The following is an 11,245-nucleotide window of genomic DNA, read 5'->3' as shown; positions in this document are numbered from 1 at the left end:
AGCCCGCCACCCGCCCCCGCGGGCCGCCCTGTTCCGGAGCGGGCCAATGAGCGCGTGGGGGCGGTGCCAGGAGGCGGGGCGCGCATTGTTCACCGCGGGCTCGGCTTCGCGCCCGGGGCGGGGGTCCCGCGCGCGCTTGGTCTTGCTGGGTTGGGGGCACGGGTGGCGCCGGGGGTCCACTAAGCTGGGGCAGGTCCCTAGCGAGGAAGAAGGAAGCGCCTCCCTTCTTCTGACCTGGCGATCACCGGCCAAGTCCCGCTTGGTCTGCGGGGCTCGCCCGGCCTCCGCCGAACTTCGTTTTCCGGGCAAAAAGCCATTGTTCTGGCCCGAATGGGGGGAAGTTGGGATGCGGCGAAGGCGGCTGCTTCCTGCCCCTGCCCCCGAGGGGCGCTGCTTGGAGCGCGGAGGGCCCAGGTGCCCTCAGTATTTTTGAACTTGGTCTCGAGCGGTCGGACTGTTTTGCGCGGGAGCGAAACGGGCTGGAAGAGGGTGGGGAAGGAATGGGAGACAAAATACGAGGGGAAGAGGTGAGCAGCAAAAACGGAGCAGCCCAACTTTTCCCCCCAAAGGCAGAGAGGAAAATGAATCAGCTGAAAACGAACGGCTCTTCCTTCTTACTTTGTTAAAAGTGGCACTCAACCCCCAAGTTTTAGGGCGCACGTAGCGGGAAAGCAACTGCACCTTTTAAATATTTTGTTGCATAATTTTAAGAAAATGAACGTGGCGGGGAAGGGATCGAAATTTGAGGAGATGGCTCTAACCTAGGACTAAGTCATTAATGGGCCCGCTAGGATTTGGCAGTGGATATCCGTTGGACCAGTTGCATGCGGCAGAGAGGAGACTGGACCGCGTTTAGAGTTAGGGGTGCCCTGGAGTCCTGAAGGGCCATCTTCGGCAATGACCCTTTTGTGCTGTTGAGAACAGTGTTCCATGAACAACTTTCCTGTTAAATCATTTAGCTGTTGAATCAGAGCAAGTCAAATGAGTAATAAAGGTAGCGTTATTAAAGTTAATAAAGTAATACGTTAGTGCTAACTTTTTTCACATCAGTACAATTTAACACAAAATTCATTTTCTGGTTTTGCTTTTCCCTTGGGCACAGCTGCAAAGTACTCTCTGTGTTGAGCAAATCGAAAAGTCGTTTCTTGTTGCAATAGACTGTCAATGTAATTTTAATCATTAAAACCATATTTATAAAAGATTCTGCAGGAGAAGTGTGCTTTTGTTGCTGTTTTAACGGGAAAGGCCTACTGTAGAAAATTTGGAACTGCAGAAGCCCATCTTTCAGTTTTTGGCATGTTCTTCAGTTTATTTGGTTAAGTAGGTTACAGTCCTTTGATAATCCTGGAGGGAACTTGGGTAACATTTGCAAACTCAGATATTGTTTGCAAAGGAGGTGGGGAAGAGGAAGATTGGAGGGGGATTTGATTGCTTACTTTGGAGGAGCTGCAGCCTGGAACCCCTCTTTTGGGGTAAAACCTGCACTCCTGGGATAAAGAGAGCTGTGTACAATTTCTAGCTCCTTTTGTATCCTCATCTTCTGGAGCCAGGCAGTAAATTGTGGGGCTGATGCCAAAGGTGTATTTATTGTAATCCAACAAATAGCTGGATCAGTTTCAACTCACCATTCTTTGCAGAATTCATCTTGGGTGTGAGGTTTTTGTCCTGGAAGTTTCCATTTCCCTCTTGATGATATATGGTATCCTGGGATACTTGCTTTTTTTTTTTTAAAGAAAACTTAAGAGAATTCTTTCTTCCTCTGAGAAATAAATTTGTCTAGAATTCGACCCCAACTTACTGGGGAAAAAGAAAAAATCGATTTCCTGGAAGATTTAATACATATATCGTCTATCCAACTGGGACCACCCAGTTTGGGTCAAATAATGTTTAGGTGATTTACTGGGAGAAACAAATATGACAGATTTAAATAGAATTAAATTCTCAGATAAATAGGGTGAGATATGATCCAAAATTTGTGAAGTGTTCCTTAAAAACAAAACTGGAAGTTGGCAGAATCAAGGAATGATTCCCGCTAATCCAGTTGTGTCAAAACATGGGTTTGGGCTAAAGCTGATTCTGTTTTCACTGTCACATTCAAGAATTATTAAGACAAATTAGAGCTAATTATTTTCTTGTTCATTCAACAAATGGTTCCCCAGCATTTGCTGTCATCTAGACATGACTGGATATAGTATAGCGTCTGTAACAGTGCTGTCTAGTAGAACTTTCAGAGAGCATGGAAATGTTGGAAATGCCTTATGTTCGTGTGCTTCAGTGTGTTAGTCACCAGCCATCTGTGGCTAGTGAACACTTGAAATGTGCTGCTGAGGAATTACATTTTAATTTTTTTTTTTTTTTTTAGCCTCACCTCATGGCACATGGGATCTTAGTTCCATGAACAGGGCTTGAACCCGAGCCCACTACATTGAAAGTGTGGCGTCTTAACTGCTGGACTGCCAAGGAAGTCCCTTTATTTTATTTTAAATAACTTAAATTTAAATAGCCACGCATAAACTAGTGGTTAGGGCTTCCCTGGTGGCTTAGATGGTAAAGAATCTGCCTGCAATTTGGGAGACCTGGGTTTGATTCCTGGGTTGGGAAGATCCTCTGGAGGAGGGCATGGCAACCCACTCTAGTAGTATTCTTGCCTGGAGAATCCCCATGGACAGAGGAGCCTGATGGGCTACAGTTCATGGGGTCGCAAAGAGTTGGACACGACTGAATGACTAAGCACAGCACAGCACAGCTAGTGGTTCAGTATTGGGCAGTATACATCCTTAGGAATGCAAGGACTATAAACATATTTTCTAAGAAAGTAATGTACTTACTTAATCCTGGAACATAAATAACTTATCTACATTCCCATTTATGCTTTACTGTCTAAGAATGTTTGAAACACATACAAAAAAGATTTAACAATACAGACATACAGGTAAACATACATACTCCATTTAATGCCATTTTTTTTTAATGCAAGTGACAGTGTCAATGAAAAATATGAACTAATTAATGTCGGAAATACCACTAAGAAAAGTTACATATTTTCATGCTGCCCTTATGGATCTGAAAGCAAAGATACCGAGGCACGAAGTGAATGACGGACGTGACAGTATTATTCTCAAGTTGATGGAAAAGTCAGGAATTGAGATGAAGCAAGTACCCTTGATCTGTCAGCTTTGGCAGTTAAAACTAAATAACACTGGCAACATCTTACAAAGGAATTCCCAGGTGGCTCAGTCGGTAAAGTATCAGACTGCAAAGGAGGAGACCCTGGTTCAATCCCTGGGTCTGTAAGATCCCCTGGAGAAGGAAATGTCAACCCACTCCAGTATTCTTGCCTGGGAAATCTCATGGACGGGGAGCCTGGCTGGCTACAGTTCGTGGGATTCCCAGAGTAGGATGCAACTTGGTGACTAAACCATCAACCATCTATGGTGAAGAATCTGCCTGCCAACAGGAGACACAAGAGACGCAGGTTCAATCCCTGGGTTGGGATTGAAGGAAGGAAGTGGCAACCCACTTATTCTTGCCTGAGAAATCTCACGGACAGAGGACCCTGGCGGGCTACAGTCCATGGGGTTGTAAAAAAGTCAGACACTCTTGTTGGCTGAACAAGATCAATGTCTTACAAAACAGTTTTGGGACAGCTCTTAGTTTTTCTACAAATACTGTCTCGTTATTGTAATCAGAGTTGACTGAAAGGAGTAACACCATCCACACCAGATACATGCTCAATGGTCTGCATGGGAGAAACTCAGGATATATATAATACATTGCACGATCTTGAATTGTCCCCCAACCAAGTCCCCTCACATTTGCAAGACGGAAGTAACTTACAGGCGAGCTGTGTTATGTGATGCTGATTCTGTATATGCAGTGGATAAATATTATACGTACGTGACACACAGTGTTTATGTATCAGAACTCAAGTTAAAATAAGCACAGTTAGGGCCCTTGCAGAAGTTCTCAAGCTTTCAGTTTGCCTAAGAATCCCCTGGGCAAACCATGCAAATATTGACCTTTGGGCCCCACCCCCAGAGATCCTGACCCTGGAGATCCCAGAGGCCTACTACAGCTCACAGTGCTTAGAACACTTCTTACAAAGGGCAGCCTGTCCCAGCCCAGATTTTACAGGAGAAGGAATCCTAAATTGCTTCAGGTCATGCGGCCGTGAAGCCCATTCCTGCCATTTCCTACACACGCCTGTTGGGGGCGGGCAGGCCACATCTGGAAGTGGAGAGGCAGCTGGGCACGTAGTAGGCCCTCCAGGGCTGAAGCTTTTCAAGCACCTGGGACCCGCCCCAGGCCACCTAACCTATTGCATGGCCCCTAAACAGGAGCACAGACTGGACTCACCTGGATCCTGGGGCCTGGGGAGGTTAAGGAACACTATTGTAGGAGGGAGGAAACAGCAATTAACCAATCCTTCATGATTGTACTTTGGAGACCAGACCGCAACCCTCTGTGAGAGACCTCCCTTGTATGTGGATTTTGTTTTTAAAGACTGTCATTTATTAATTCTGCACTCATATAAGTGCATGATTCTAATTTCTTACAGCTAATGCAGTGAGAACATCTTTATTTTTTGAAACTGAAGTACAGTTGATTTTCAATGTTGTGTTAGCTTCTAGCTAAGCGATTCAGTTATGCATGCGTGTCTCTGTGTATGTATATATTTTCTTTTTCAGATTCTTTTCCATTATAATTTATTACAAGGTATTGAATATAGTGTCCTGTGCTATACAGTAGAACCTTGTTATTTATTTTATTTCTTAAAAAAATTTTGTAGCTGTGGTGGGTCTTTGTTGCTGCACGGGTTTTCTCTAGTTTCGAAGAGCCGGGGCTCCTCTCTGGTTGCAGTGCATGTGCTTCTTGTTGCAGGGACTTCTGTTGTTGAGGAGCACAGGCTTCAGTAGCGGTGGCACACAGGCTTGGTTGCCCTGGGCATGTGGGATCTTCCCAGATCAGGGATGGAACCAGCGTCTGTTGTATTGCAAGGCAGATTCTTAATTACTGGACCACCAAGGAAGCCCCTATCTATATTATATATAATAGTTTGTATCTGCTAATTTCAAACTCCTAGTTTATCCCTGCCCCCTCTTTCCCCTTTGGTAACCGTAAGTTTGTTTTCTATGTCTGTGAGTCTCTTTCTGTTTTGTAAATAAGTTTGTTTATATCATTTTCTTTTTAGATTTTCCATATAAGTGATATCATATGATATTTGTTTTTCTCTATATGACTTGACTTCGCTTAGTATGATAATCTCTAGGTTCATCCATGTTGCTGCAAATGGCATTATTTAATTCATTTTTATGGCTGAGTAGTATTCCATTGTGTATATGTATCACATCTTCTTTATCCATTCATCTGTCGATGGGCATTGAGGTTGCTTCCATGTCCTGGTATTGTAAATGGTGCTGCTGTGAACCCTGGAGTATATGTATCTTTTTGAGTTAGAGTTTTCTCTGGATATGAGATTTTCTCTAGGAGTGGGATTGCTGGATCATATGGTAACTCTATCTTTAGTTTTTTTTAATGAAACTTCATAGTGTTTTCCATTGTGGCTGCACCAATTTACATTGCCACCAACAGTGTGGGAGGGTCCCCTTTTCTCTATACCCTTTGTAGCATTTATTATTTGTAGACTTTTTGAGGATGGCCATTGTGACTGGTTGAACATCTCTATCTTTGCATGTGCAAGATGCTAGCACATCTCTGGGATGGCATGCCTAGATGCTGTACTGAAGGACAATGAGTCTACATGTTTTTTGTTGGCTATTGCCAAAGTGTGCCCCAAGGGCCTGCACTGATTTACACTTCCACCCCAGGTAGATAGGGTTGCTTTTGTCCCCACATTCTCAACACCTCCAGGAGGTGTAAGTCCGTCTAGGGCATTTCTGAAAGTGTTTAATGTTTAGCTGGTTTCAGTGGCACTCAAACACAAATTAGTCACGTCTGTTGCGCATCCCACATCTGCTTTTTTTCAAGATCTTTGCCTGGTACAGGATTGTTCGAGTGTAAAAAAGGTTTTATGAGTGCAGTTTCCCAGTGTGAAATCCATTATTTTCACAAATTTAACAATAACTTACACATAAAAGTTTTAAATTTTAGTGTGAAGCCCTTACTTAAAAATCAGTAATTAGTTTGGAGATTCAAAGTGGTAAACGAATATACATCATGAGGTTGCTAATTGTTCTCCCTGGATGCTGGAGGTGATCATGAACATCCTCTATACATCCTTTGGGTACCATTGATAAACCCAGGGGTTTCAGGAGTGATGGATCTGAGAATTGGGTTGCAAATCCCCCTCTGAATCAAATGTATGCTCTATTTCACTCCCTTCGTTAGCTGGATTACTTCTTGTCTAAAAGAACCCAAAGAAAGAAATGTTGCTCAGGTCTCACAAGACAAGAGATTTATGTTTCTGTCTTTAATCCTGTTGTTTTGGTGAGAGACTATGAAGATAAGTTCAAAGGACACACAGTTTTCATTTTATTTTAAAATTTTTAGTATAAAGTGTTTATTTATTTACCTGACTGCACTGAGTCTTAGTTGCAGCATGTGGGACCTAGTTCCCTGACCAGGAATTGAACCCAGGTCCCCTGCATTGGGAGCCTGGAGTCTTAGCCATTGGACCACCATGGAAGTCCCCAGGACGCAACTTTTTTACAAAAGCCATTTCCTGCTTCTTGTTGGCAAAAATCTCAATGATAATCAGAGGAATTGCATTTGGAGACTAGGAATGGTAAACCAGAACAAACGGAGAAAATTCCACATTGCAGGTGAGCACGGGGTGCCCAGAGGATGAGGGAATATCCAGTTTGATGTGTCCAAGGCTGATCTTCTGCTTTTGCTGGGCAGCATCTTGCCAGGTCCCCAGCCTCCAGCTGTGTTCCTCCACCACTGTGGACTGTCATGGCTGTCGACTCAGCAAGGAGAGTGAGACATGCCCTGCTGCCAGAAGGTTCAGAGTGTGTGTGTGTGTGCATGCTCAGTCATGTCTGACTCTTTGCAAGCCTCTGGACTAGACAGCCTGCCAGGATCCTCTGTCCATGGGATTCTCCAGGCAAGAATATTGGAGTGGGTTGCCATTTCAGACAGATACTGAAAAAGCTCCCTTTCCCTTTCCTGTCCTCAGCAGTATGATTCTTCACTCTGGAAGCAACAAACGCTACCGCTTCCTAGGTTTTCTTCCAGGGGTACCTGAACCAGCAAGGATGTGTGGAGCATTTCCTCTTGCCCCAAGGTCCCACTGGTTTCTTTTGATCACACAGATGGTAGTGCACTAAGGCTGTTCTGCATGCTGCTTTTTTTTTTTTTCCTTCTTAGCTGTATGGCTTGAAGGTTATAGGCCCCATCAAGTGGATAGATCTACCTGGCTCCTTTGAGTCTCTCCATGATATTCCGTAGTTGTATGTATTGTTGATATAACTAGATCCCGATTCACAGATGCTGAGTTGTCCCTGTGTTTAGCTCTTGCAGCAAAGAGTAGCATTTGTTTAAAGAACCGAGTTTTTCTGTTTGCTGGACTGTGAGAGGGATGCAGGCCTGCAGCAGAAGTGTCCATGGCGACTGCAGAAACAAAACATGTTGAAACGCTGTTAATTTAATCGCAATGCACGGCCATGTCCTTTGACTGGGCACGTTCTCACAGGTTCCGAGAGCATTTCGAATAACTCTCAGTGCTGACGGTGGTGGCCACTGTCTTTTGAGGTATTTTTATAGGCTATTCCTCTTTGGGGAGGAAATCTATTTTACATGTCCAGGCTTTATAAGTGAAAGGGGCTGCTGTCAACATCCCCATTTCATATTTCTTGGAGACCCTGGTTCGATTCCTGGGTTGGGAAGATCTGCTGGAGAAGGGATACCCAGGCTACCCACTGCAGTAGTCTTGAGCTTTCCTGGTGGCTCAGCTGGTAAAGAATCTGGCTGCAATGTGGGAGACCTGGGTTCAATCCCTGGGTTAGGAAGATCCCCTGGAGAAGGGAAAGGCTACCCACTCCAGTATTCTGGCCTAGAGAATTCCATGGACTGTATAGTCCATGGGTTACAAAGAGTTGGACGCAACTGAGCAACTTTCACTTAATACAAGTGCTTTCTAGAGCCTCATGGCCTAGTGTGAACGTTGCTGGATGGGAGCATGTGTCCCAGAATGAATAACACGACAGTGTACCCACAACTTCAGTAGACAGTACTCACTGCTACTGCTAAGTCGCTTCAGTAGTGTCCGACTCTGTGCGACCCCGTAGACAGCAGCTCACCAGGCTCCGCCTTCCCTGGGATTCTCCAGGCAAGAACACTGGAGTGGGTTGCCGTTTCCTTCTCCAGACAGTACCCACAATACCCACAAATTCAATATCAACAACCTCAGATGCTCAGATGACACTACCTTTATGGCAGAAAGCTAAGAAGAACTAAAGAGCCTCTTGATGAAAGTGAAAGAAGAGAGTGAAAAAGCTGGCTTAAAACTCAACATTCAAAAAACGAAGATCGTGGCATTCAGTCTCATCATTTCATGGCAAATAGATGAGAAAACAATGGAAACAGTGAGAGACTTTATTATCTTGGGCTCCAAAATCACTGCAGATGGTGACTGCAGCCATGAAATTAAAAGACACTTGCTCCTGAGAAGAAAAGCTATGACCAACCTAGATAGGATATTAAAAAGTAGAGATATTACTTTGCCAACAAAGGTCCATCTAGTCAAGGGTATGGTTTTTTCCAGTAGTCATTTATGGATGTAAGAGTTGGACCATAAAGAAAGCTGAGCACTGGAGAATTGATGCTTTTGAACTGTGGTGTTGGAGAAGACTCCTGAGAGTCCCTTGGACTGCATAGAGATCCAACCAGTCCATCCTAAAGGAAATCAGTCCTGAATATTCATTGGGAGGACTGATGCTGAAGCTGAAACTCCAATACTTTGGCCACCTGATGTGAAGAACTGACTCCTCGGAAAAGACCCTGACGCTGAGAAAGATTGAAAGCAGGGGAAGGGGACGACAGAGGATGAGATGGTTGGATAGCATCATCAACTCGATGGACATGAGTTTGAGCAAGCTCCAGGAGTTGGTGATGGACAGGGAAGCCTGGCCTGCTGCAGTCCATGGGGCCACAAAGAGTCGGACACGACTGAGTGACCGAATTGAGACTGAGACTCAGTAGACAGGGTGGAACAAAATTATGAGGATGCATGCAGATGGGAATTTGCAAGGTAAATTTTGGGTTCAGAAGTGGTTATGAGACCACACACACAGCAGATATTTTTTGAGTGGCTCTTTTGGTCAGGCACTGTGTTAGGCTACCCTGAAGGAGTGGGGAACAAGGCTGGCAGGGACCCCGGCCGACAGTGACAGCAGATCAGGGTCCACAGCCTCATTTGGGGTGGGGGTTAGGGTTCTTAGTGATTTTTAACCCCTCAAGTCCTCAATTAAATTAAAAATCAGTTTAAAAGGCCCTGGTAAAAGTTGAATGAGAATGTGAAACCAGCCCTCACGCAGCATGGTAGGGATGCAAATGGTTTCACTATTTCTGCAAAGTAATTTGCCATTGCATTTCCTTAACACCACTCATGCCCTTTGATTAACATCTGCCTAAACTCAGACAGTAAAGAATCTGCCTGTGATGCAGGAGACCCAGGTTTGATTCCTGGGTCAGGAAGATCCCCGGAGAAGAATGGCAACCCACTCCAGTACTCTTGCCTGGAGAATTCCATGGACAGAGGAGCCTGGAGGGCTACAGTCCATGGGGTTGCAAAGAATCGGACACGACTGAAAGACTAACACACATACACATACCACTGTAGCAAGTGTGACCAAGATGCCAGGTGGACTCACATCTCTGATCTCTAAGAAAAAAAAACCCAGAGATGCACTAAAACATTTATTTATGTACCGATTTGTTCAATGCAGTAGAGCTTATAAATAAATTGGAAATAGTTCAATATCCATCAGTGGGCAGTTGAGTTAAATGGAGTGTCCTGTGAGCCAAGACTGAGTGACTTCACTTTTTCACTTTTCACTTTCATGCATTGGAGAAGGAAATGGCAACCCACTCCAGTGTTCTTGCCTGGAGAATCCCAGGGACGGCAGAGCCTGGTGGGCTGCCGTCTATGGGGTCACACAGAGTTGGACACAACTGAAGCGACTTAGCAGCAGCAGCAGTACTCATGCAAGGAGATTCTCTACGATCTTCAAAATCCAAGTTTTAGAAGATCGTTTTAAAGGACGTGGTAGAAGCCATGTGTAATGTTAGATGAAAAATGCAGATTAGATAAACACATAAAGTGTGGTCTCAGTATTATAAAAATATCTATATGTGTGCATGGAAGAAAGTGAGGAGAAATAAAAATACTTTGTGAGATTAAAATTAGTTTTCCTTTTTTAAAAAATAATGTTTATTTATCTATTTAGACTCTGCTGGGTCTTCATTGCCGTGTGTGGGCTTTCTCTAACTGTGGGTAATGGGGGCTACTCTCGAGTTATGGTGTGGGGCTTCTCTTGTTGTGGAGCACAGACTCTAAGGTGCATGGGCTTCAGTCGTTGCTTCACATGGGCTCAGTAGTTGTGGCAAAAGGCCTTAGTTGCCCTGTGGCATGTGGGATCTTCCCAGATCAGGGATTGAACCAGTGTCCGTTGCATCGCAAGGTGGATTCCTAACCACTGGACCACCAGGGAAGCCCTTTTGTTCCTTCTTATACCTGTCTATATTTTCCAGGATTTCTGTGACGAGTACATAGTATTCTTATTGTCAGCATTTCTGAACTCAGACTCTCAAATCTGGCAGGTGGGTGGTGAGGGTGAGTAGGGGCAGACGTGGGAAGAACAGACCTTTTGAACAAGAGAGGGAGGAATTATGAGAAGGAAGAAAAGTAAAGAGGTGCTGGTTTAAGTTTTCAAAAAATCCTTAAAAAAAATCTCTCACTGAGACAAAGAAAGCTGTTGCATCTTTATTAAAGTTACAGCCCAGTTAGTTTTTCTGTTTATAAATTTGAATGCAGAGAGGTCGCTTTAAAATGCAGCAAGTAGGGCCTTCCCTGGCCGTCTGGTTAAGATGCCGTGATCCCAATACAGGCGGCGTGGGTGCTATCCCTGGTCAGGGAACTAAGACCTCACATGCAGTGGCCAATAAATAAATAAAATGCCACAAGTAATGTCACAACTGTGATCACTCACCTAGAGCCAGACACCCTGGAACGTGAAGTCAAGTGGGCCTTAGAAAGCATCACTACGAACAAAGCTAGTGGAGG

The 11,245-nt window shown here is 44.5% G+C and overlaps 1 protein-coding gene across 1 annotated transcript in view; it reads right to left on the bottom strand.

Moving 5' to 3' along the window:
• CBX2 (chromobox homolog 2) overlaps positions 1-3,729 on the bottom strand; it is a 13,303-nt gene extending 9,574 nt beyond the window's left edge. The window contains exons 1-2 of the mRNA XM_010856523.1: positions 3,670-3,729; positions 11-321 (exon numbers count right to left, since the gene is read on the bottom strand). Of these exons, the coding sequence (XP_010854825.1) occupies positions 11-321; positions 3,670-3,729 (371 nt within the window). The remainder of the gene's footprint in view (positions 1-10; positions 322-3,669) is intronic.
• Between the last annotated feature and the right edge of the window lie 7,516 nt (positions 3,730-11,245).

This window comes from Bison bison, unplaced genomic scaffold (genome assembly GCF_000754665.1).
Source record: "Bison bison bison isolate TAMUID 2011002044 unplaced genomic scaffold, Bison_UMD1.0 scf7180017864371, whole genome shotgun sequence".
NCBI classification, from domain to species: Eukaryota; Metazoa; Chordata; class Mammalia; order Artiodactyla; family Bovidae; genus Bison; species Bison bison.
Note: the sequence above shows the minus strand (reverse complement) of the source record. Positions and strands in the feature narration are given on the sequence as shown.